At 36.7% G+C, this 27,930-nt stretch overlaps 1 protein-coding gene across 1 annotated transcript in view; it reads left to right on the top strand.

Moving 5' to 3' along the window:
* Positions 1-144: 144 nt before the first annotated feature.
* Positions 145-27,930, top strand: part of Agmo (alkylglycerol monooxygenase) — a 165,869-nt gene continuing 138,083 nt past the window's right edge. Inside the window, exons 1-3 of the mRNA XM_036206357.1 lie at positions 145-410; positions 1,790-1,920; positions 10,025-10,176. Coding sequence (XP_036062250.1) covers positions 285-410; positions 1,790-1,920; positions 10,025-10,176 — 409 coding nt within the window. The 5' untranslated portion in view covers positions 145-284. The remainder of the gene's footprint in view (positions 411-1,789; positions 1,921-10,024; positions 10,177-27,930) is intronic.

Here is a 27,930-nt window from a genome sequence, read left to right on the forward strand (position 1 = left end):
AGGCAAACTGCACTTGATGCTTGTTTCTCTGGGCCTTCCTCCTCTTCTGACTTTCTGCTTCCTGGGGAGTCAGCCCCTGAACTCTGAACTCCCTGTTGTCGCGAGTATTCAGGGCCTGTGCACACAAACCCGCTGTTGGCTGAGGGCCCTGTGCAGCTCTGTGGTGGGCGGCGTCTGTCTGACAAGGCTCGCTCTGTGCTACACAGCTCCTTTCCTCCGTCCAGTCTCAGGCTTCTACCACAGAACCACAAATCTCTCCAGCTGCGAATCAGACAGGGACAGAAATGAAGAGCCCGGGAGCCCAAGACAATGTCTCCATTTCCCAGGGTGTTCGCATGATGTTTTATCTGATGAAGCCCAGTGAAACTACCTTCCCAACTGTTGAAGAGGTGCCCGATTACGTTAAAAAGGTGAGGCTGTCTTCAAAGAGGCTGTCTTGCTCTCTTCTTGCAACATCAACTCAACATATCCTGGGGATTCGTTCAATTTCCTACTTCAAATTATTACAGCCTCATAAAAATCCAATGTCTTACAGTCATGAAGCAAAAGTACAGTTTCCAAGAGAATTCAATTTCTGTACAAATCTACATCTTTGTTTGTAAATCCCCTTATACATCACTCTAGAATATGAGGGGGAAAAAATTCAAGGTTTTCCTGGGCCTGGTGACATTGCAAATTTGGCAGTTAGAAAGCAATATTAAATAGATATAGCACACCAGTAAGCATTGTAACAATTTTGTTTTAAAATGTTTAACTTGTCCACCACCTCCAGGAAGGTATTTCCTCTCTAATTTGGTAGTTATGCAGAATGAAAGATACACAGCTTGGCACAGTATAATTCTGACTTCCTGAGTTTGAACTTGAACCTTTTTTTTTTTAAACATTTCAAGCCTTTGAGGCATTTTTTCACTTCTGTTGCTTGGCTATGATTGGAAGTGGAAATATCCAGAATTAGAATCTGAGGACTGATGTTCCCCACCCTGTGAAAGTTGTTCCTACAACACTTACTAGTTCAGACCAGAAATAGGGAAAACATGACATCACAGAGTGTGTTCTTGGGAGTTCAGTTTAGAAAACCTCAGACTCATTATCTGTTTCCAAATGACAGAAGCGCATATTGCTTTTGAGATTTGATATTGCCATTTTTATACAGTGAAGAAAAAAAATGTGACACTTTTGTCTTCAAGAATTATTATTATGTATATTTTACCATCAATACTAGTTTAATATGCATTGATCAATAGTTGAATACTCATTATTATAAAAGCACAAAATCAAAGCTGAATGAATGAAACTTTGATGGTGATACAATCCTAGAAATTTATCTTATTTGCTAAGAGTCTTGGCTTTTGTTTCTATTACTTTCATGTTATTATCAGAAGTAGTTCTAGAAACTCATTTTTAAATGCTCTAATTGGGGTGTTTTTAAGGAGTTCTCCTGGAGTGACTCAAACTTGCTCAGGGCAGAAGATAGGCCCTTACAGGCTGAACTAATTTGAAATGTACTTTCTTGAACTTGGAGCACCTCCTTCCTGATTTTAATTGTTCTCCTGGCACAATATTTGTATTTATGCTTTTATTTCATTTGCAAATTGCATGGTATATTTTGAACATATCATTAGTGTATATCTAAAGTAACTAAATTTTCCTGCTCATTGGTTTGGAAATAGCACTGAAGTATAAATGTAGACCATCTCCTGCAGGTGTGCCCCCGTCCCCAAATATCAGAAAATGTGGAGAATTTCATAGCGAACAGAATAGCATCTCTTCCCTGAAATCTCCTTTCCAGGCCACTCCATTTTTTATATCCTTGATTCTGCTTGAACTGGTCACCAGCTGGATTCTCAAGGGGAAGCCATCAGGTCGCCTCGATGATATTCTGACATCCATGTCAGCTGGTGTTGTGTCTCGGCTTCCAAGGTGAGTCACAGTTTAGAATGATGAATGAAGATCCATGACTCCCCAAATGTAAAGCAGAGTGGACATCATGTGGACACTTGACATATTTCTCCATAAATTCCTGAAGAATTCACAAAAAATTCTTCCAAATTTCCTTTTTTTTTTCAGCACTGACTTTTCATCTTTAATTTTTAATAGAGAATACTAAACATTGCCAGTCTTAATTACTCAGTTTTCATATCATCTTACAGTTTCTACCCAAAGTGACTTCTTCACCTGCCTTTAATGTAAGCTTGCTCTGAGTTTTCATCCAGACCCCTGATGGAAGCTGTGTTCTGTTCCAGCCACATTTCCACAGGTATCTTCCTAGGCCTCAGCTAGATCTCAATGAAAATGACATAATTGTGGAAACAATTAGAAATCTCTCTGAGTTTTGTCTGAAGTCTGTCCCATTGGCAGCCAATATTTGAATCATAGAGACCAGGAGGAAGTCCTTTCCTACTTCCCTGTTTCCCTGGACATAAAGTGTCATTGTTATAACACACAAGGTTTAGTTTCTCTGTCATTTTTTTAGTCTCTCTATCTTTTCATTATCTTTACCTGTCATGGCACATCTCTGAGGCACTTTATTAGGTTTGGAAAGCCACCCACGTGGCTGTCTCCAGTTCCTTTTGTAGGACTAAGAATGCACATAACTTCAGCAAAAGTTATCTGTTTCCTAACCCTGACTTGGGCACCTCTGCTCCATGCTCTGACTTCTGTGTTCACTCCAGTCTCACTAATCCCAGGGCTGAAGGCTCTTCTCTTTATGTTTCACTCCTTAACTTTCATGCACCATGAAATCAGGAGTTTTGCTCATGTCAAAGTTCATACTCTTGGGATGATGTCTGGTACATAACAAGTGCTCTAAAATAATATTCTTTGTAGAGTCATGCTAAAGATAAAACTAGACAAATAAGAGATTAAACAATCAATAAGTGATCTACTTTATAAAGTGAAGAGGCATAGGGTGAAAACTCAGCAGATGGACAGAGGCTCCTTCTGTGTATGTGAATTAGCCAAAGAAGAGATGCCAAGAGAAAAGTCCCCTAGGGGGCTTTGAACTGGTGAAGAGTGTGCTCAGTACAGCCACCCACCCCTGCTTCCTCTTAATGTCTGTGGAGCTTCTCTTCCAATCAGAGCTCATCACTTCGGAATGTTACTTGGAATCACACAGTGGGAAATCAAGGTGGATTTCAAAAATGACATTAAACCTGAATTATATCTGAGAAGAGGTCACAATAACTTGATATAATTTCATAATATGTTAGGGTAGAAAGTAAGCCTTAAAAATACCCATCAATGTGTTACTTTGAGTAAACTGAGTCATCAGGTTTATAGTCATAAAATAATGAGTTGAGTAACTGCAGATGTGGTAATACACGAATGTCAGAATTAGTGGATGATCATTCTTCTGAGTAAGTCTCAGATTGCCTAATAACAATTCAAATTATTGATGAATTCCTGTAGTATGTGGTTTCATGTATCAGAAATGAGCATGCGCCCCTTCCATATACACACGCTCAGGTATGTAGATTTAGATACAGACTTCTCTATTGAGAATAATTCACTTGGTTTCAGTAGCTCAGTCTGAGAACATGATGTATTAAAAGTTCTTGGGAATTGGTTGATCTTTCGACTGTGAAAATCATCTAATAACTGAGAAGTACTGTCTGTGCAGGTGCAGTTACGGGTCACATGTCTTACTGCCTTGAAAGGACATTTTTATACTTATTGTTTTGTTATTCGAGAGACATTGCATTGAATTAATCCTTTGGCTTTTGTTTTCCTTTTTTAAGTTTGATTTTGGTTATAAGTAAAGCTAGACTCTCCCCTTCTAACATTCAACTCCTGGAAACACACAAAATCATGTGTCAAAAAGCAGAGACACACATACACACACATGCACAACTTATTTGGGAAAGGAATGCAGATGGAAGTGAGGGGTGAAAAGGGGTTCCTGTAAGGGAAGAGCAGGGAGCGGGCAAGGAGAGAGAGAAAGAGAAATTTAGAACAATGCAGATAGTCCAAATGTAAAAGCAAAGTCCTTCAGGAATACAAGGTGAAGTTCTGTCCTTTCATCCACTGTTTCTAAGACTCCTTAAGCTAAAAAAAATTCCAAAAACTTTTTATTCTGTCTCTCTCTGAAGAAAGGTACACGTTATTAACTTGAACTTATACAGTGTTTTTCTGCGGCTATATTTTAATGGTAATTTAGTTTAGATATAGTAATTATATCTTAATTATAATAAAATTGCTGGTCTTTGTTTTTTTTTTCTTATGGGTTTAAAAAATACTAAATTATAAAATAATGACAATTTTAAAAAAATTTAAAAAGTTTCTCAGTTTTCAATACAGATTATCTGAAACATCCCAGCAAAGAAAACAACCTGGGAGGTAAACGTAAATAAATTATTTTCTTTTATTTCATTACTACTTTTAAATGAAAGTATAAACAGAAAAGGAAAGCTGCTTCTCTAGATTTGCTCAACTCTGTCTCCTCACAGAAAACAGGAAAAAGGAAGAAAGAGAGAGAGAGAGAAAGAGAGAGAGAGAGAGAGAGAATTGAAAAGCAGCTTACCATCAACTTGCACTAGTATTTCAGTTGACGATGCAGCATTCACTTGAATCCCTGTGCAAATCATTAGCAGCTGAGGGTTAGATTAACACGGCGTGGGTCCTTGCCTCTCCGAGGATTCGAGTTCATTTTCTGTACTAGCAATAGGGGCTTGCCACATCCTTAAAGTATGTAATTGCAAGAAAAACAATACTATACCATTACTTAGTCTGCTAGCAGAGAATTGTGCTTCAGATAATAATTCTAGAGCACTTCCAACAAACTAGAGAGTATAGAGAGCATCTCATTCCAGGTCTGAATTCTTGCAATAGAAATGTCGTCTGGAGACTTTGAGGTAAAACAACTCTATTTGATGATTCTGATATTATGATTGCACACAATTTTAAGTCTCTTTAAAAGTAATAGCTTGTTTACCCTATCCACAGGAAAGACGTATACTACACCTTTGAGCTCTTGATGTAGGGAAAATATTAACCATGGACAGGACTGTATCTTGTATACAAGCCTGTTGGGCAAGCCTTTTATCCATATTAAAGTCCATCTGCCTCACACCAGATTCTGGGCCATTTGTTTGCTCCTTTGAAATGCAGTAGGCAGCCTTCTAACCAGAATCCAGAACTAACAAGATGTATTTTAGCCATAAATTATGTTTCTGCCAATTTATTTGCATATGTAACTATAAAAATTCGACTTGACTGAATGAAATGTGTGCCAAGTCTATTTTTTACAAGCATAATTTTCAAAATACTGTACTAATGATTTACACTTTAATGAGTGAAAAATAATCACATCTTCCCTGTTGGCTTAAGCAGAACTGCATTTCCATTCCTTCGCGAGAAATCCAGGACCTCAATTTGTCACTTCCTCCCTACGTTACTGTTTCCATAAACTGCACCCTCCCCGGAGAAGCTTTATTCCTAATATAAATATCTATAGCATGTTGGTTTTTAAGGGGTTCATTTATTCTGTTGAAACAGCAGATTGTAAATCAAATTGCAGTAGGTTCAAGGGATAATTTAAATAGGTAAATTTTCAAGTAAGTTGAGGATACCCCATTATGATTACTTAGGGGTCATGGCCAGCTTTGACTATGGTGCTCATTCTGTAATGTTTAACATAAGTACACAGAATTTTACTGGCTATGCCTGCAATGGAATTTTCCATTCCTGACCCGCCCCCCCCAAAAAAAAAATTAAAAGGAGGAAATTAAACTTTTTTGAAATATTTTCAGGTCCTTAGGGTGGGGCTAGAGAATAAAGAAAAATCTGTTCCTTCGATGACATTACCTTGTTCAGTGAATGTAGCTGCATGGATTCCCCGGCAGGACTGATACACGCTTTTATTACAGTAGCATATTTTCTTGTAAAGAATATATGAAATATATTTATGGCTTAGTGGTTGTTTTAATGAAATGAGGTAATCATTTGATAAACGTAGTGCAGCTGTACAGTAAGAAGAGGCAGAAAAGGTTGTGACTGCTTATAGGAAGCAGAAGTTGTATCGTTCATCTTATTGCTGAGATACTGAAACATCAATATTCCACTAGATGGAGCAAAAGTGGCAGGAGCACCAGACAGACAGACAGCCCAAGTTCGGAGGTCAGTTACGAGAGGTTTTGAAATAAATACATAGCCTTTCTCAAAAAAAAAAAAAAAAAAAAAAAAAAATTAAACCTAACACTCAAATATATTTTAAGTGTGTGTGTGTGTGTGTGTGTGTGTGTGTGTGTGTGTGAGAGAGAGAGAGTGTTTGAGTGTGCGTGTGTGTCTGAGTGTGTGAGTGTGTGAGTGTGTGTGTGTGTGTGTGTGTGTGTGTGTGTGTGTGCTGTGCCACAATTTACCTGCAGAGGTTGGAGGACAAACTATGAACTCTTTACACCCTGGCCCGAATTTATCATGTATTTCTAACCTTGGAAAGCCACTGTTTGAGGAGATTTCATGAAAAATCTTGAACAGTAAACGAAAGCCTTTGTACACACAGATCGCTGCACAGTAGCCCCTAATGTCTATTGATATTCAGATCATTTCCTTTATCTTACATCCTCAGTCCATGTGGAAAAGAATAAGTATTTGTAAGTAACACCCTGGGTTTCTTACCATTCTGTCTCCACATGATCAAGTGAGGCCCTTACATCTGTGCATTCAAGTTATGGAGGTCCCTCCCCACTGAAAGGGATTTAGAGAGTTCAAGTTAAAATTCCAGAATGCAGAGTCATACTTGAGGGCTTCAGGGTGGGGTGGAGGAAGTGGAAACAGACAAAGGAAGGAGCTCTGGTTTATGATTCTGGATCTGGTGGGAACAGTTTTGTAAATGTAGGTGCTATTTCCTGCCATCAAGGGCTTTCCAGAATTTGATAATCATTTCCCAGCTGTATGGCCTGAGCAAATTGTTTTAGTTGTGGGCACTGAGTATATATATATATATATAATGGAACAGGATCATGTTTCTCTTGCTGAGAGAAAGCAGGAGACACCACTCCCATACTGCTCTGTTCATTTAACTTGAAGAAAATTTGGCCTCTTGCTAAAGTGAGGAAAAGAGAAAGATCTGACACAGTGTACCAAGAATATTTTAGGTTGACTTGTGTCAACCCTAATAACCCACTTGACAGAGGAATAGAGAATATGTCTGTTTAATACCTGATACCCATACAGGAAATAAGCTGCACTTGATTTCAGCCAGCCGGCTCTCTCGGTTTCACAAATCAAAGTTTTACAGCACCTCTTTGATTGAGGTCTAGACGGTGTCTTAATCTTGTTTCACTTGTCTCCGACAAAGAAGATTGCAAAAGCTTTAGGAACCTACTGAACTAATGAAACCCCCGAGAGCCAGGTGATTATAGTCCATGTTCAACAATCTGCACTGGGCCCTGGGCTGTCCCTGAGGCTGAAACAGCTCCCAGTATGGAGCTAACAAATGACCGGTAAATATGCAGTTAAGTCTAATTTGATACCTTGTAACAAAGCTTGCCTAACAATCCTTACAGAATGGTAAACTTCTGTTGAGTGTTTGTTGCTTTAATTCTTCTTCCTTTCTTGTAATTTTTCCTTCTTGCTTTAAGACAGTGGTTAGCAACTTGGAACACATATTTGCTCATCAGGAGACATTTGGCAATGTCTGGAGACATGTTTGGTTGTTACAGATGATGAGGGATGTGGCGTTGCTGAACCTAGAGAGACAGCAGGGTGTTTCCTCCAGCTTAAGTGGACCTAGGACATCTTTCCTACCAGAGTCGTCTGGCCCAAAGTGGCAGCAGTGTCATGGTTAGAATCTCACTGTTAGAGAAGTTAGGAACTTGGACCGTTAAAAAATCCTGACCTTGTTCAACACTTTAACCTAGAAGGGAACTTTATACAGTTGATACCCTATTTACAGAAATTTGAGACAGATTTGAAGATCTTATATCTAGATTTAAGGTTTGTTCTGAACAGTCCCCTACAAAAGGATTTTTCTCCTGCTTAAGTTTCAAGAGTGGCATTGTTGAGATGCCCTGGTCTGAACATGTAAGTTACTGTCCTAGCTGGGCACTTTAAATTAAAACTTGTTTAGAACCCTCTCTTGATGAATCCCCCTGGTAATAGCTCAGTAAAGAGGTCAGACACTTTCAGTTCTCCCTGCCTCTGAAATAGTGTAGGAATCCATGGAGCATGGCCTAGGGCCTGTCTTACCCAGTGAGGAAGTGAGTGTGTATCTTAGATAATACAGCAGTACTCTTCTGCTTGTCTCAAACCAGCCACTCTTGGCATCTAGGCAAGGCGGGGGGTCTGCATACCTGCAAAGTCCTGACCTCAGGAACATTGCTCTAAGAACAGGAACCGTGGAAGGCCTGCCAGCCTCTTAGGCCAGAGAGTCTGGTGAATCTAGAACATACCTCAGGTTGCTATTGGTATGAGTATCAAAGATAAGAACTCTTTTGGGTTACGGTCTCAACCTCAGGAGCAAAGCTTCCAGCCATGCCATTTCAAATTGGAAATTAAATATTAGGATATATATTATCCTATACAAAGTGGGAAGCAAAGGACTTTATAAGTTGTGTATATTAATGTTACATTGAACTAGTCTAGTATTTTACTGTATATATTAAATAATAATAGTGAGATAGTTAAAGAATATGAGAGTATTTTAAATATATGAATTTATAATTAAAACAATAGCATGGTTAAACTAAAGAGTAAATTTTGAATTCAGGTTCAACATTTTAATTCATGGAAACTTGCCTACAAAAGAAATACTTTTAAAGGGGGAAATTTTGATAATAAAATAAGCTTTGAAACTTATTTAAATTTTACCTCAAATCATAATATTTAAATATTTTTCATAATTCTGTATAACAGACTTTCTAATTGCTCATAATTGTATCTTTATTAATATTTGGAAATATCAACTCTTCATATTTTAATAACTAATATAGAGTAAAAAGTAAGTATAGTAAAATTTATAAAATTGTTCAACATTTTCTTGAATGTGAATTTAAATTTTATCACAGATAATTCAAAATGATACATATCATATAAAATTAGTAAGTGTCTATGGTTTTGAAAGGATTTAAACAAAAATTTATAGAAACTTGATAAAATAGGCAGAAATACAGGTTTTTGTTTCTATTTTTATTTACATGTATGTGTGTGTGTTTGCATGCCTATAATGTAAATGTGTGCATGGTGCCTCCAGAGGCCAGAAGAGGGCTTCAGATTCCCTCAAGCTGGAGTATTACAGGAAGTTGGAAGCCACCCGATGTCAGTACTATGAACTGAATTTAGGTCCTCTGCAAGAACTGTAAATATTCTTAACCACTGAACCATCTCTCTAACTCTGTTTCTTTTCTTTTTTTTAACTTGTTTATTTTAATTAGATTTATGTGCCTCATTTCTGGTAGAAAATTATTTCCCAATATTCTGAAAGCTCTATTTTATGTTTCTCATATGACTTATCGAAGATGTGGACCTAAGATGTAACACTACGGTAACAACAGGGTGATTGCAAGAGGAACAAGAAAGGACAGAGAGCAGAAGGAGTCACTTTAGACTATGTAGATTTGATGGATTATCGTATCTAATGACAGCAAGCAGCTTTCAGGCTCCTTAGGAAACATTCCAGGTGTAGTTTTCAACTTTTCAGTCTTCTCTTGTCAGCCATGCTTCAGCCATGCTTGCTGTGTTCTTCATTAAAACTTAGAAATGACAATAACAGGAATTAAGGTGCAGCTTAGTAAGATTTATTATGTATGATGTGTTCCATAAAAAGTGTTTTAAGAGACACGAAAAGGGAAGAGTCTCCCAAATTTCTGGAAATTGAGAGTGCAAATAACTGGTTTCCCTATGCCTAGGAACCAAAAGAAAATATCAGGGGATAGTGTGGATGGTGGGGTAGAGAATTAGACAAAGCAAGAAGTGGAATGGTGACAGAATCATCTTTATGTATGCATATAGTCTTACTGAACATCATCTAGACAGTGTTAGCATAATCATAGATACAGTTATAACCATTGCTGTGGATTTTATTTTCCAGTCTGTTCTTCAAGAGCCTTGAAGTGACCAGCTATATTTACATATGGGAGAACTACAGACTTCTTGATTTGCCTTGGGATTCTCCATGGACATGGTATTTGACCTTCTTAGGAGTTGACTTTGGCTACTACTGGTTCCACCGCATGGCCCATGGTAAGTTACAAATGATACACTCTGTCAATGATGATGAAATGTGTTTAGCACACAAAAGGCATTTGGTAAGTATTTATTGAAAGAATTTAAAAATCCATAGAACAATAGCATGTAAAGATTGCTAACGAAGACAAACTTTGAAATCTCAGCACATGCAATCTGAAGCCATTAAAAATAAAATTATTGCAGATACATTTTCTCATGATTATAATTGTAATATCTTTAGAAAATGATAGCTTTAGCATTGCTTTTTAATGGGTTTCCATCCATTGTTAAACTGGAGGCAATTATGCATAATATCAAACTTTGTATCCCAGTCATCACGGGTCATTCTGGAGAAGACTTAAGCAGCATCAAATTCTAGGGAACATCTGCCATCACAGTCAGCACGACTCAATTTCTTGGCAGTACTTCCACATTACAAATGAAAATGCAATCAGCTAAGCACTGACCAGACTGTACTGTTGCCATAGTTTCACAAAATTTCTCATCTCATACAGAGCCTTTTCTCTGTGCTGGTTCACTGAATTTGCATTGGAAATTCATAACTGCACCTTCCAAAGAAATGTTTTGTTATGGAAAAAAGAAATGGGAAATGTTGCAAAGGGTTGGGTCTGTACTTCTGTAGGGATGGGTGAGCATTAGAGATGCAGAGGGAAGCAGAGCAAGTCGATTCTTGGGAGCAATAAGCCATGCCAAAGTTCTGAAGGGGAGTGCCGGAAGTGCTAAGGTTAAAAGAGCAAGGGAAGGACACCATGACTGTGGCAGGGCTGTTTGGGATGAGGGGCAGAAGGAAGGAAGGAAGGAAGGAAGGAAAAGTACCTGGAATAATAATGAAAAGTAGATGGGAAATGGAAATATGAGACATGAGATCAGGTTGAATAATTTTGTAATGTAGAGCAGTACAGTAGACCAAACATCCTTCCCAAACAAAGATGATGGGAAGTGGGAGGAACATGGCTCAGTGCTATGCTTCAGGCCACTGAACTATGTGTGTGCGCGCATGTGCGCACACTGAAATATAAATATATATCCACCATATGAATATATATATATATATATATATATATATATATATATATATATTAGTACTTTAAATTCATGCATTTAATCAAAGTATGAGTGTCAATTAATTGGAACAATCTGAAGTAAATATGCAAGTTAAAAATATATATTGTGAGGAATAACCAATATCTTTGAAAATAATTAGTTAGCTCCTGACATTTCCCTACTATAAATGTACGAGGATACTCCCAAATCAAACATGGTTAAGAATAAAAATGCCGTAAACTGTATTTTAATGCAAAGCACTGGTTTTCCTCATTGAGTAAGCATATTGGTGATTTCTCTCATATTCTATGTAATCCACACTATTGTCAAAAGACTTTATCATTCAATTTCAGAAATCTTCTAATATCACATTGTTCTGTATAGATGTTTTTATTTGAGAAATATGTGAAATTACTTAATCTTTGAAGCTAAACAAAAAAACCAAAATAATACCAAATATAAAAATTTTAAAATATCTTTATTGTGAATATCATGAGTTACAAGTAATAAATTTTTTTAAAAAAATCATTAAATGTGGAATCAAGGTACTTTGAAAGTATGCTTCCTATTAGAAAAATTTGAACTGAATCCAGTGGAAGACGTGGGCATTAAAGAAATTGAAAGCCTTCTGGAAAAACATTCAAATCCTCAGACCATAGAACCTAATCACAAGTTCAAAGACTTGTGGTTTGTAATGGAAAGCTAGTAGGAAAAAATAAATTATGTAGTTAAACATGTCACCCATCAATGTAGATAGCTGATTTTAAAATTTATACACCAACAGTAATAAAATATTAAAATAGTTTTAAGGATCTAGAAATATGTGTCAATAAGAAAATCTTACAATATAAAAACGTGTAATTCCAAACTGAATACTTATTCAGATCAATTTGTCAACAATTTCAAAATTCAAATGCCATCTTATATAATACAGAATGAAAAAGAAAAAAACTATGGTTTTTTTTTTTGTTTTTTGGTTTTTTTTCCTGCTTACTATGTAGTTAATACCCTTTCACCATTTTCGGTAAAAACACACATTCTGTGTGCATTACTATGTTAAATATGAGGAAACAGAAATTACATAAGTGAAACTTCATTGTTATAAGCATTTAAATATTTTCTTTACTAAGCCAAAGCATTGCTGATGTTCTGCTGTGTGTGATTGGCATTCACTTGTCTCATATGTGGGTGCATTTTCTTCTGGTTAGAGGACAGTGCTGTTTTAGGTAAAAACCTTTATTCTCAAAACACTGACTTTCTTTATCTGTGTCAGAAAACATATTTTGGAGCTATACAGGTCTTTACATTTTCTCTCCCTACAGATCAACACAAAAAATTATTGACATCCAGTATAAAATGAATGTTGCCCAATCATTTCCATAGATTACTTTGATGAATTTAGAAAGAAATTCGGAATGTTAAACTAAAATAATACTGAAATTAAAACTAGCTCTCTGCATGTCTTTCCTCCTCTAAATCACCCTGGCATTGGGTTCTGCTTCGTGTACTCTCTTGACCACACTGCTAGGGTAAGCAAACAAATAAAGATTTCACTGGAGTGCCGGCCCGTGCCATATGAGCCTAGTGATACAGCCCAGGAGTTTTGATTGCATTTGTTTTTTCCCCACCAGTTAAAGAATTAAAAGACAAGAAAATTCTGAGTGCTTTAGGTAGCATCACAAACCCCGCAAATAGCAACAGACAGACTCAGCAGTTGGCGATGTTTATTGTGATGAGGAAACGCAGGCATACAGAAGTTCTGCACACAGAGAAAAAGACCCTATGCAAAGCAGAGAGAGTGCTCAGCCATCAAGAAAACCCAGGCTCTTCAGGGGATGGGGCATTTAAAGTCTCTGAAGGGTGTTTCTCCCCAAACTTAGGGTTGGTCAGTTTGAAGAAAGAAAGGGTTGGTTGGCCCCCAACTGTTATGTAAGGGGCCTTGAACCTGTGGAGTCAGTTCATCAGCAGGGGCCTGCTGTGGGCAGAAAAGAGTCTACAATGCGTTAGTTTTAAGTTGCCAGGCTTTTTGTCTTGAGTCAGAAGGGTATGGAAGAAGCTGACCACCTTGGAAATTAGCCCTAGCCAACTATGGTCCACCTGTCTGTCTGTGTACCCAGATGTCTAACTTGTAGTCACTCAAGTAGGAGCACATGGGAGCCTGAGACAGGAGGATGTCCAGGTGTTTAAGAGCCTGCCCTAGCTACATAAAGAATTCTAGGCCAGCCTGGGCTACACAGTGAGATTCTGTTTCAAAACAAACAAAAAGATATTACAGATTAGTGTTTGCTGCTTAAGAAGACAAGACTAAAACTTCCATGGTGCCTTTAGTTTATCATATCTTACTGTGGGTGGTAAATACATGAATGTGTATCTTACAGAAAATTCTGCAGAGAAGTCTGCTCTCCTTAGACTACACCTGCATTGGCCCTTGTGTGCTGCCCCTGGGAATGCATACCTAGAAGTTGTTTCTGAGCAAGGAATCCAGTCAGCAGCATTCTCACCATCCCTTATTTCCTTGTAGATGTATTTGCATTTCCACAAGCTTCAGCCTAAGGTGGGTAGGGTTTTGTGTTAGTTATTATTATGCGGTGCTGTGCTATTCATTAAGCGGTGCTGGTGCTGTTTACCGTGCGAGAAAAGCCAGCCCACTATAAGTGTTTATTAAGAGAAGGAATAAGCCGGGCGGTGGTGGTGCACGCCTGTAATCCCGGCACTCGGAAGGCAGAGCCAGGCAGATCTCTGTGAGTTCGAGGCTAGCCTGGGCTACCAAGTGAGCTCCAGGAAAAGGTGCAAAGCTACATAGGGAAACCCTGTCTTGAAAAACAAAACAAAACAAAACAAAAAAGAGAGAGAGAAGGAACAGAGGGGAATGTGCTTAGGCCTATGGAAGATTGTGCATGGAGAGAGAGGAAGAAGAAGAGAGGAGTCTGTAACCTGCTTTTTATGGATTCCCCCCCAGTCCCCACACATTCGCGTATGGGTTTATGAAGCTATGCCAAGCATGCACATAGATTACGTGATCACTCAGCACATGGATTATGTGGGACCTAAGCCCCTGAAATGACTAAGTCTCTTGCTTGTCTACTGGACAGTGCATGCTCGGTCACACAGCTGGGGGAGTGGCCAGGAATTACATCTTGTTCCCAGGCTTTTCCTGTCTCTATAACACACTAATCTCTTTAACAATTGTAGTTGTTTTTTCAAACTTTCCCTTTGTGGATCTTTAAACTCAGCCACAGATCCTTTCTGGCCAAACATCTCTTTCTGTTCAGCAAACTTCTTCCTATCACTGTAGACTTGCATGAGAGCAGTAGGCAGTAGCTGTGATACAGCCCGACCGATATTTTCTCTTGAGATTTCCTCTGCCTAAGGGGTCAGTCATTACTAGTGATTTCAGCCTCAGTCAGTTCTCAGAATGTAAACAGAATGAAGTCAAAGTATAATTCAGATAATCTCTAGTCCAGTTCCCAAGCATCCTTAGTCTCTTCTGAAACCTCAATATCTAAGCTTCCACTGCACACCCTGTTCTGGTCTTCCACATTCTCATTGAAATGACACACTCAACCCTGCTTACAGAAGAACCGGGACTTTCTAATGCATGGTCCACATTCTTCCACACTGTCTTCAAACCAGTTCATCACTCTCCTCAGTACTCAATTCCTATATTCAGTACTTTATTAGTTATTTACTGTGACATGTAAACTTAAGGGAGGAAAAGTTAATTTTTTTCTCAAAGCTCAATTGTATAATTACCCATTATGTTCTATAAACCCCAGTACTTAGAAATTGTTTCCTCCTGTTATAAATTTCACCAATGCATCTATTTTTTTCATTTGTTAGTTTTTCCCATGATTATTAAGATCACTTCTATCACTCTCAACACAGGGTACCTAAGGTCACTTCTTGATGCCACATGTACTTGATTGTTCTGCTATGGATTATAGGTGCCAACAATCAGTTAAAATAATGACATAGAAAGTGTCAATTTATGTAGTGAATTCTAGGAGTGATTCTTGTCCCGCTCGAGACTTCCCATGAAGTGTGAACCTAATCAATCTTATCAATAAAAATCAGGAGTCAGATATCGGGGTAATAACCTGAAAGATCAGAGAAGCAGAGGAGCAGCCACCATCGACTTATTATCTCTACAGATCCTTCCATCAAAAGAGTGGGGATCCTGTCTCCACCTTGCCTTATCACTTCCTCTCTCCACCTCCAGAGTGCTGGGATTAAAGGCCCTAGCCTTTATGATGACTGCTTAGCCTCTATGGCTAACTAGTGGCTAGCTCAGCCCTCTGATCTCCAGACAAGCTTTATTTATCAGAACACAAACAAAATATCACATAACAGTCCCTCATCTCTTGTAAGTTTTATTCTCTTTTAGTTGACTTCAGGTAAAATGTCATTGACCTAGGCAAGTGTTCTGGTTCAGGGACTTTTCCCTCCTGCCTCTCCCGTAGGTATTCTCCCAAGAATCCTAGGCTCACACTCTCAGAGAGGTTTCCTTGCATGATTAAATGTCACCTTGTAAGAGGAGTACTCCTGATCATTCTATAAATATTGTCAATACCCACATGGACTTCACTTTCAAGAGATGTGAGACACCATAAAGTAGGGCAGGGTATCTTAGTACATCTGTAGATTTTTGTTTAGAGTGAATTGAGAAAATATGCTGTGTGGCTTAGTGGATTTAAAATTTATGACATCAATTTGCTATGAATTTAAAATTTATGTTACAAATAACATATACAATTTCATGAAACTATGTTTATTGTGCTAACATGATACAATTAAGTTTCTTTTTCTATTTTAGTAGATTTTATCTCACTTACATATCTGTCTTTAACTCAACATATCCATAGGAAAATGAATCTTTCTCATCTCACTATAGACACATGGCAGCAGAATCTGTCACAGAATATGCTTTGGGTTTGTACTTATCTGATATGATAATGTCAGTCTTATTCTAGATGAATAGTTGTGAGCTGTAGTAGATATAATTATAATGTTTGTCTTATGAATTGTCTCTTTTCAATTGAAAATTGTATAATTTAAATTTTTCTTTATTCACTCAAACTCATCCATGTTCTTTTTTCTTAAAATGCTTTATGTTTAGAAATCAATTATTTAAAAATATTGAAGGATTTGGGGGTTAAGTCTATTGGGATTTATATATTTTGACTGCTTTCTGAATTTCTTCTGCTTCCTTTTCAACTTAAGTATTAACTTGTCCAAATACATTTTTATTTTAGAGATTAAAATTCTTTTCCAAAACCAAGAAAAATACTTGAAAAAATGTTGAATAGCAGATTTGCTCTGTCTTCTCTAACATTAACTGGTAATGTAATTATTTTTTAACCTCACACACATTAGTATTTCTTCAAAAAATTGGTGTTGTGTAATAGTCATTGTACTTAGTGTGTATAGACTTTTGCTTCTTCATATTCTCAGATACTGGTAATAGAAATCCCAGAAACTGATTTTAAATGCCAGCTCTGAGCTTTGGACTGTTTGACACATTACAGAACATGCATGCTTTGTGATATGCCTTACACTGTGAATGAAACACACAAGGAGCAGCCCACAGATGCATGGACAATGTGCAGGTGGTAGTGAAATCCACAGGGATCCTGCTCCAGAAGTACTCCAGTTCATTAGCAGGGATGTTCCTTTTTCTTTGGAAATATAGAGGAATCATTGGGAAACCAGGGTTAGGCAGACTTTGATGGTCTCCACAATGGTGATGATGTTGCACAGGAACTGACTCAAAGAAAGAATTTCACAGCCAAAGGAGTAGGAAGGAGACAACAAAGAAGAGAGCAGAGGTCTCTGAGGCAAGTTGCTTGTGTGGAGGCAGTGATGGCTCCCTCATATTAACAGCAAAGATTTCACGTTTTAAAAATGTAGTGGTATGGGCAGGCATATAATTTAACATAAAACAGAAGTGGCTATGTGGGCCAATTGTCTGACTATCACAGTTTGCTTTTTGACTAAAACAGTGCCATAAGGAAAATTGTGAAAAAGTATAAATGCAATTTGGTGAAGAAAATACATAGTTAATGAAATAGTTAATGAAAACGGAGATAAATAAAGGTAGGCTTGATGTAAATAAATACTTGTCCATAGCAGAATCAGGAGTGCCTTGGGCAATGGCACATATGACTTTGATAGTAAGCATCTGACATATTTTTTAAGCCTCTGTGATATTTCAGAATGTATGAAACCTAGAAAAATCTCACCATAAGGAATTTAGAGAAATCTTTATGATAGGCTTCCCCTATACTTGTCAGTAGAGGGTAAATACTACAATCAACATAAGTTGAAAACTTATTTTATCATATGTCACATGTTTATTTATTTCAAAGTTTTTTTCATAATAAACCAAAAAAAATAAATTTTAAATGTGAGTATAAGGAAAATGGTTGTAAGCAACAATATTCTCTTGTCACTTTTAAATCTTGAAGTATGACAGACAGGCTCTAGTTCTTCCGAGGAGTCAGGCATCATAAAATGAACTATTCACTAACATATTAAGGTCAGAACCAATTCACACCTTCTTATATTTTATATATTTAACAATTATTACCTGTATAAACATTGACAAGTAACTAACTTTACTGAGTTCTTACTACAGTTTTCTAAGTGTTTGCTGTACATTTTCATCTTTTATCTTAGAAAACAAGGTGCTGATTTCTATCAAAATATTTCTGACAAGTTAGCAAACTGAAGCAGAGTTAAAGCACTTCCTCACCTCTCATGTACAAAAGCTTTGGGATATAGTCCTCAGGCTGCTGTCCCAGACAGAACTCATGCTGCTGGTCCTAGACAGTTGAACTCAGGCTGCTGGTCCCAGATCTGTGGGACATGACCACTTCCTTAGGTTCAATAAAAAAATATTAAAATCTCCAAATGCAATTTATAATATTTCAGCTTTTATCCCGTATACTTTGGGTAATGTTTAAACATATATTTAAGCCCCCAGACATTTTTGTAGCATACAAAATGAAAATTTATTGATTCAGTTAGGTATAAAATTATTTGGCAGTTTATGATTCAGCAGTATTAGAATAGATAAAATAAGACCATTGTTTCCACACAGCCCTGTGTTCAGACCGCAGTTAGATACAAGTTAGATTACGATGTTGCTAGCTGATTGCTTTATGTCCCAGCTACATGATGCAATTGCTATTAGAAACCTTTTGAATGTTTATCCGAGGCCTATAGTAGAACCACATATATGGAGGTTTCTACAGGTTGGATCTGGACTTAGTTATAATTTTTACTATTATAAATTGGCCAGTTATTTTCATGTAATATTGATTAATTATTGGAAATTCTTGACAAGTAGGGGTAGAAACAATTTAGCTCTTTGAGAGAATTCACAATAGCACATATCTAAAATTATGGATAGATAACAGATACATGAAGACACGCTCCTTGGGTTTTTGGCTAATATTAGGTAGAACGATATATAGATCAAGTTTGGGTAAATGGATGATAGATAGAGCATAGAAAGGTAATGGGGAGATAGATAAATCTTAGATGATAGATCTTTGTACAATTGAATAATTTCAAAGTTTGTTCAAGTGTAACTATACCTGAGATCCTACAAAAGAATTTTCCAGTAATAATGTTTTTCTAAAAAAAAAACCTAATAATCTTGTATCTATTAAATGAACTAATGTCAGCTTATTCTTTTACTATCTCAATTTATCAAACAATATTTTTATGAATAATTTAATTAGATCACATAAATGTTTAACAATAGGACTCTATAAATTAAAACTTACTTTTATTTTGTTTGTCTGTGAGTGTCTGCATGCAGGTATGTGTATCACCTGTATATCCGATAATCAGAAGCCAGAGATGGGGTTAGATCCTGTAGAACGTGAGACACAGGGGTTGTGAGCTACCCTGTGAGGCTGGGAACCAAAACCAGATGCTCTGCAGGAGCAGCAGTGTTCTAACTGCTGAGCCATCTCTTCAGCCCCTCCCATGAGTTTTTTAAAGCCCTTTTGTGGCTTTAAGTCGATTCTGTCACTCTACTACAAAAAAAGTTTTTATTGCATTGTGTGTGTGTGTGTGTGTGTGTGTACTATAATATACATGTGAATATCAAAATACAACATACAGGAGTCAGTTTTCTCCTTTCATTATGTGGGTCCTAGGACTGAATTCATGTACTCAGGCTTGGTGGACCTACTTTTTATCCACTGAACCCTTTCTACAGACCCGGTTTTTTGATGTATTTTTAACCTGTCATATCAAAAGAGCTCAGGACTATTGCCTTGGAAAATTATTTGTCTAATAAATTTATTTACCCTTTCCTAGTGTAACTTTCTCCTTTGTCTTATTTCCCTGGAAATATTTATGAAGCGAATTGCTTAGATACATGTAAGTATTTTTGTCAAAACCAGTTCATAAATGATAGCAAATGCTTCACATTAGAATGTCCATAAGGTGCTCTAACATGTAATCTCTCTCTCTCTCTCTCTCTCTCTCTCTCTCTCTCTCTCTCTCTCTCTCTCTCTCTGTGTGTGTGTGTGTGTGTATGATATAGCTTACAAAATCATAACTTATGTAATTATACATATGTCAATGTGCATGGAATAAATGAAAGGCCAAGTGTTAGAAAAGATGCCGTATATATAAATGGGTTCAAGAACCCTCAATACAGAAAATAAACATGCAATAGACTATTAAAGTATTCAATCTATGTCAAAAGCTGATAATTTTAATAAAAAATTGCTAATTATCATATATTTTGGTGTGTGGCTTGATTTCACTTCTATTAAGTATACAATTTTAATATCCGGGTTTTGAATCACTGATTATCCTGGAGTATCAAATGATGGAAGAAACAGAAGCACTGTTATTTCTACAAATACTAGCCAATATTTTTCTGTCACTAGAATTCAAAGGGCTGTCATATGTACATGTATGTAGATATACATACCCACATAAAATTTCAATTGACGGCACAACTCATGTGTGACAGTTTAGCATTTTCTCTTGCTTATTTGTATTTCTACCCTCTAACTCTGAAAGTCTTAGTTTGCATTCACATCAACATATTCAATTATGAAAATACACAGCTAAGATTCTCAACATAATCGTGTCACATAGAAAGGATGAGAGAGTTTAGAATTCCCTTTCAGTTTGCTTTCCTGTTTTAGCATATTGCCATACACAATCAGAATTGTTCAAATGTTACACGGACTCTGCCATACACAGTCACAATTGTGCAAATGTTGCACGGACTCTACTCTACTCTGTTCCTTAACAATAGCAATCACCTATGAAGCCAAGTCCACTCACTCCCTTTTGATCACACCTTTTTTAGTTGTATATACCTGAAGTAATTCAAAAGCATTTAACTCACCATTATATATGTCAAATGATTTCTTATTCCTTATGAATATATATGTAACTATATGCCACTGGGTTGATTTTTTTTTATTCATTATTATCTCTTTTTTTTGATGCATTTTAAAATTTAGTGAGATGTTCTGAGGTTTATTCTCCTTGTGATTATACTATCCTAAATTCTTGCTTCCACCATTTGCTTTAATGTATCTTGAGATAAGTTTAGGTGTGTATTTGAAGTTACATTTTCTGAGTGAGTTGAAAATGTTTTAAAATGTGACATCTTTATCTTTGAAACTCCAGGTCTTTAAGATTCAACCTCCTTTCCTTCCTGAGACAGCTCCCCTCCCCCATGCAAGCTGACTTTCCGACAGCCCACACCCTTCATCCTCCCTCCTGGCTTTCTCAGCAGCAAAGGAATTCAGACTGCTTGTTTTCACATTTGATGATATCCTGGGGGCAAAGATAAAAAAAAAAAAGAGTTTATAAAACCTGGACAGAAAAAGGATGTAACTTTTTCCGTTTTCCCCTTTGAAATAGCTGACAGTTTCTGGATATACAGAAGGAAATGATGAGTTCAGCCACATGTCCAGATGTGTGCTCAACAGATGTGTAGGGTTATGTTTTAAAAAAGACATATTGTACAGTACCTGTGTCTTCAGTCAGGAAGTTGTAAATAGTAAACACAGAACTCAGTTTCAAGTATAATCCGACTTAAGATTTTTTAAAGTAACAGACAATTTTTAATCTCTTTCATCTTATTTAGCAGTGAATTAAAAAATCAGTATATTTATAAAAATTACTTCAAAGTTGACTGTAAATTGAATTAAATTAAACAGAAACTTAGAAATTGAACATTTTTTGTATAATCTTTAATATAGGAATAAAATTCTTGTGCCATTATTTCTGATAAACTTATCTATAACCATGGATTTCTTTTATATTGTTGCTGTTCTTTAAACTATGCAATCTTTATTATTATAATTTAAAAGGTAAAAAAAATGATTTGTCTTATTTCTAAAAAATATTGTTAGTTGACATAAAATTTATTATTTATATACATTTATTTTCTATAATATGGTATTTCAAAGTATGTATCCAACATCTGAGTTGATTTAATAAGCATGCATACTCAACATCCTTGTAGTGGAGACAGCAGAATCTCATTGAATTTCAGAATATGATATTGTTATTAACTGTACTTGCCATGCTCTACAATAATTGCTGAAGTTATTCTCTTCATGTAACTAGAAATTTTATGTAATTTGACCAATTTTCCTGAAATTGACTTCAGCCTTAATAGTAGCAATTCTACATCGTGCTGTGCAAACCACCTTTCACACAGCACCGAAGGTCTTTGTGGGATATTTTCAGAAATTCTTAGTTCCATGAGACTAAAGTAACTCAAAACAGCATAGAAGAAAAATAACAAATATCTTCATTGTTTAGAAGTTAGCCAAAACCATGTCATTGTATAGAAGTATACTGTTACTTATCTTAAGAATGAATAAGAATAAAATTCTTAAATGCAAAACAAGACAAAGGCTGGACATTGTCCTACATACCTGTTACCCCAGCAGTCAGGAGGCTGAGGCAGGAAGATCATGGATTCCAGGTCAGTTGAGGCTACTTACTAAGACTCTTTATAAAAAAAACAAAAACAAAACAAACAAACAAACAAACAAAAACCCAGAAAACCACATGCTGGTAATTCCCGTTAAGAAAGCTACTGAGCACTTCAAATGAGTGTTCCAGCTGGAGACAGAGTCATTGTTCTGAAATTCATGTTTATGCAGCAGAACATCCTCTTACATTCTACTTGGTTACCACGCCTTGCATGCTTCTTGGAAGCTAAAACATTGGTCCGGGACCTGACAACAAAGTACATCCTAATCCCTGGGATTTTGAAGGGCTCTGAGATTTGAAGTTGACACTTCTTTGGCTGAGCTCCAAAGCACAACTGCATTACGGATAAGAAAAAAGCCATTTGGTTTTGTATTTTCTTAAAGTTCACGAAGTCCTGGAGAGAAAAATGACATCCAAAGTAAAAAATATACTGGGCTTAGTAAGGGAAGCTAATTCAAAGTGAATTTATCAGGAAGTCTTGGATAATGAGAGAGTTGTCCGTGAAAATTCACTAGAGAGTTAGGTGAGGGTACAGGTTTGTCCCTCTAGCCATGCCAATTCCGGTATTGTCCCTATACCTGAAGTTCCAGAAGCATAATCAGGTAGAAAGATACTCAAAAAAGGATTTTCAAAGTTAGGCCAGTGACTCTGCTGTTTGTAAATGCACCCACAAAAAGAACCACCTCAGTTTAACTACTGTCACTAGTGGAGATGGGGATGAAGCCCAGAAATCAGGAAGTTCCAGAGAAACGTGCCAACACTGGATACACAGTCCCTTGTCTGGTCCTCTCTGAGTCTTACCATAGATGGTACTTCTTTCTTTCCCTTGTTTGTCTTGTTGTTCAGATTTGTATTTTCATTTCCAGGCCAAGTCTCACTCTGTAGCCCAGACTGTGTATCCTGGGGTGGTCTAAAGTTTGTGCCAACCAAACCCCTGGATTACAAACCTGTGCTACTGCTCACTGCTCCTTCTCTTCATTGTGATGAACCGAGAACTACAGCACGAGAAACAGTGCATGATCTGTCCCAGCGGTTATCAACCTCGAGAAAAGTCACCAGGATTCAGTCAGTGATGCTGGCTTGAAGGGACAGTTTAGTTATCTGTACAAAACATAGTATTAGCACTAGCTTTAGAAAAAATGTCCTTTTCTCTCTGACATTATCATAGTTCATGCAATGAAGATATAAATATAAATGAATTTTCACATGATCACATAATCTTATTGAAGTCCTTAACTTCTTCTCTAAGCCTTTTAGATAGGGAGGACCAAAAGAAAAATTAAAGTTGAATAGTCAAGATTTCAAATTCTAAATCCATCATCTAAAATTAAGCAATTACTTAATTTCTCCAAATGTCAATTTTATTTGCAAATTACCATAGTCTTCTCTAGCTGTTACATTAGGAATGAGAAAAGAGCCATTTGGTTTTGTATTTTCTTAAAGTTCATAAAGTCCTGGAGAGAAGTCTCCTAATGTAATGATTACATGTTTGGTAGTACTTATGAAATGATTAGTACTTTGGAGGAAGCAGATAGAAAATGACTATTCCAAAATGCACAAATAGTGCTCCCTGGTTAAAATGGCCTATGAATCATACCACACTCAACCTCAGAACCTTTCCTAACAAAGCAAAATAAGCAAGCCAAAGTAAAAGGAGCGGGCTAAGTAGCTTAAAGAGCCAGAGTTGGGGAACACTATTTCAGACATATGTTGGTTGTGATCATAGATTTTTCAATAAGTTTTCAACAGAAACGGTGAGTAAACATCGACATGAATCTAGTACACAAGGAAGGAAGCAATTGTGTTTGACAACCAGGAAAAACAACAGGAGAGCAACCTGGAGAATTCAGGGTCAGACACAGGGTGGGTGGTGTTTAACTCATTTAAAGAAAAAACAGTCTTCGAGAGATTAAAAAAAAAAAACTATTTAAAGGAACATTACAATTTTGTAATGAAAAAATAGGATTTCTGGAAATGACAAAAATTAAAAATTAAAGTCATTGCATAACAGACTGAATAAGTTAGAAGAGAATATGGTATATAAAAGGACCAATTCACAGCACAGTGCAGGGGTGGGCATGAAAGAATGGAAAATAAGGGGAAGGATTGAAATCACAGAAACTTTGGCTTATGTTAAACACCATAGGTCCTCTAAGCATTCATCTCCCTGGGATATAATTTAATATTATTTAAAAACCTAAACAATGAAAACCCATTTATGTTGGATCCTGAACCAGAAAATGAAAAGAAAACACATACTGTGGTGATACTTGACAACTCCTCAGTGTTAACTGCGTTGTATGTGTGCCCACCTGTCATCTACACTCCTCAAGTGTACAGGAAACAGCACACCTCTTCTGTGATTTAGGCCAAGGCTCCAAGCTTTTCTCTTGAAGACAACTCGGGTAACTGATCAGTTTAGAGACCGTTAACTGCTAAAGCATCCTGAATTCGAAGCATTTGTGTGTGAGTGATCAAACTACTTCAAAGTCAATTTTATTGTTACTAAACTTAATTAGCATCTTCATTTCAGCACCCTTCCTCCTCTCTTGTCTCCCTTTCTTCACTGGCTCCCTCTTCCTCTCATTTTCCTTCCTTCTCCCTCTTTCCATTTGTTTCAATTAAACAGAAATTCATTTTGTCATAGCTTTGAAAACTATAAATCAGAAACAAGGTGTCTACTGACTGTTTCGTTCTGTATATGTGCATATGCATTTCCTATTTTTTTGTATTAATTAAAAGAAAATCTTGTGAAGTTGAGCCAATAAAACTTTTTTTTTTTTCAAAATGTATACCACACATTGTTTGACAAATATATCTTGTGACATGGTTAACACAGCCAGGCTACCAAATATATTCATTATCTCACAAAGTTATTTTCTGGACACAGAGAACATTTGAGATCTACTCTATTTGCCAAGGTCAAGTCAGCAAATTATTCTATTACCTGTGGTCATTAGACTCCATGTTAGCTCTCCAGCATATATACATTCAACACTACCCTTGTGTATCTCCCCATTTCTGTCATCCTCTAGCCTTTGGGAATCACTGAATGTACTACTCTTTATATTTCTGTTTTGGCTTATTTTATTAGAACTAATTATTTCAGTTTTGTCCATGTTGTGATAGTGAAGAGATCTTTCTCTCTTCTTTCCTTCTCCTTCTTCTTCTCCTTCTTCTTCTCCTCCTCCTCCTCCTCCTCCTCCTCCTTCTTCTCTCTCTCTCCTCTCTCTCTCTCTCTCTCTCTCTCTCTCTCTCTCTCTTGCCTTTAAACTGAAAAGTGTGCATCCATCCATGGACTCAACAAATCATTAATTGAAACACTAGTGAAAATATGACAATATTGAACCTGTATGGGTGTTTTTTCTTACTGTTTTCTTTAATTAGAATACCATTATAATTAGGTAAATTACAATCATGTTGCACTGTAAGTAATCTAGAGACAATTAAAATATGTGAATAGTAAAATCGTTGCAAATACTAGACCATTACATGTAAAGGTAGTTGAACACAGAAGTTTCTACCATTTACCTGCTTCTTAGAACCTACCCCATGGATCCTGAAAGACAACTGGGTATCATGATCCCCTTAACTATTCACTTTTCTGCAGATATGTGTTTCGGTGTCTTAGCTACTATGAATCATACTGAGGCTAACTTGGGAATTCAGGTACTTCTTCAAGGGACCGATGTCATTTTTTGTTTGAACAAATCATAGGGAAGGATTATGGGTCACACTGAACTTTTATCTAGTTTTTTTCAAATGGCACCTCCTTTTCTCAGACACCCTAGACAACATTTGTTATCTACTGTCCTTCCGACGAAAGCCGTACCAATGCATGAGAGGTGATAGTTCATTTTCCTTACATTTTCATTTCCTTCATGGTTGGTGTACGGTGTCAGAAGCAATTTTGCCATTTGTGTGTCTTAGGAATCATATTTGATTATGTCTTTTGCCCATTTCTGGATCACTTTTTATTTTAACTTTTTTGTTTTTTCTCTGTTGAGTCATTTCTATGCATAATTATATATTGCACATTGGATATGCACAATGTATATTGTCTATTAACATCTTATCAGACATCTATTTGCTCTGAAAATTGCCTCTTCATTTTTGTTACTAGTTTGCTGTGGAGATGCTTTTCCAGCATGAGTTGTTGCCACTAGCTCATCTCTGCACTGTTACCTAAGCTCTGAGTGCCGCATTCAAAACTGAGCATTGTTAGAACCACTGCTGAGAAGCTTCTCCCTTTTCCTCTGTGAGTGTGGCAGTGTCCGACCTTCTGTTTTAAGTCTTTTATCCATTTCAATGTAATTTTTGTGGCTGGAATACGATGGTAGCCACATTTCTTTTCCTTGTTTTCCTTTTAAATATCTGGCTTTTCTCAGCACTATTTACATGAGTCTTGCCTTGCCCATAGTGTATTTTTGATGCCTGGAAAATGACTGGGAATGGCTGGGCACATGGCTTCTACTTGGGATCTGTATTCTAGTCCATTGATCTACATGTGTATTTTGTACTGTGCTAGCTTCATTAACTTTCTCCATCAGCAGTACTTATTTATTTATGCTTTGGTAAGTTACTTAATCTTCTAGTCTTCTTTTCAATATCTAAAAATGAGCAGCAATAATACTAGCTTAAAAAGAAGTAACTGGTGCTAAACATGTTTGTACTCTATCATTATAAACAGTAGGTACACACAGAACTTCTGATGTTCATGAATAAGCCATTGTGATAGGACAGTGTTTGGCAGCTGACTAACCTTTTTGTTTATAATATCTTTAAAAGAATCTAAGTTATTTTTAAAGGCCTTTTAAAAAAGATTTATTTATTTTTATTTTATGAGCATTATGTTCTGCCTGCATGTATGACTGTGTGAGGTTGCCGGATTCCCTGGAACTGGAGTTACAGACAGTTGTGAGCTGCCATGTAGGTTCTGGGAACTGAATCCAAGTCCTCTGGAAGTGCAGCCTGTTATCTAGAATGCCATTATTTAGATGTAATGTTATTTACCTGAATGGAGTATATGAAGGTGTATTTTAATATTTTTATTACTCATAACAGAGAGAAAGTTACCAAAATATTTAATTTTTTCCTCTGAAATTAAAAAGAAGAAGAAGAGGATTCAGACTAACTTGGTCCTAGAAATCATAAGGAGCAAGAACTCACTGAATTTGCTGGTGTGTGTCTAGAAAGGCAGTGCTGGAGTCCTGTGCTCTGCACCTTTGGTTGTGATAGCACTGGCATCTCTCCCTGTGGACTGAGCTGAGTTCAGCTTGGTACCGAATCCTTATCTCCTTGTCCACAAACCTACCTTCTGCATGTATTTATCACCCACTTCCTACTAGAATACGGTGGGGAGAAGAATGAGGACATTTATTGAAAGGAGAAAATGCTCTCCCCTCCCCAAATACATTACAGTAGACTCATTGTTTATAAAAACAGAAAAATAAGCATCACACACACCAGTTTCTGATCTTCCAAAAAAGAAGGGAATTGCCCTACAGTTGGGAGCTTGGGTTTTTTATTTTCTGCAGCTGAACATAAACTGAGTTTTCACAAACAAAACAGGGATCACAGAGCAACTGTGTTCAGATTGAGTTCTGCAGAGGCTTTGCTGGCTGTTTTGATTCTGCAGGAATTTCAGTCTTAGAGACAATTATTTTAAATCATTAGTATTCATATCCTATTATTCCATTTTAAGTATTTAAT

Source organism: Onychomys torridus, chromosome 14 (genome assembly GCF_903995425.1).
Source record: "Onychomys torridus chromosome 14, mOncTor1.1, whole genome shotgun sequence".
NCBI classification, from domain to species: domain Eukaryota; kingdom Metazoa; phylum Chordata; class Mammalia; order Rodentia; family Cricetidae; genus Onychomys; species Onychomys torridus.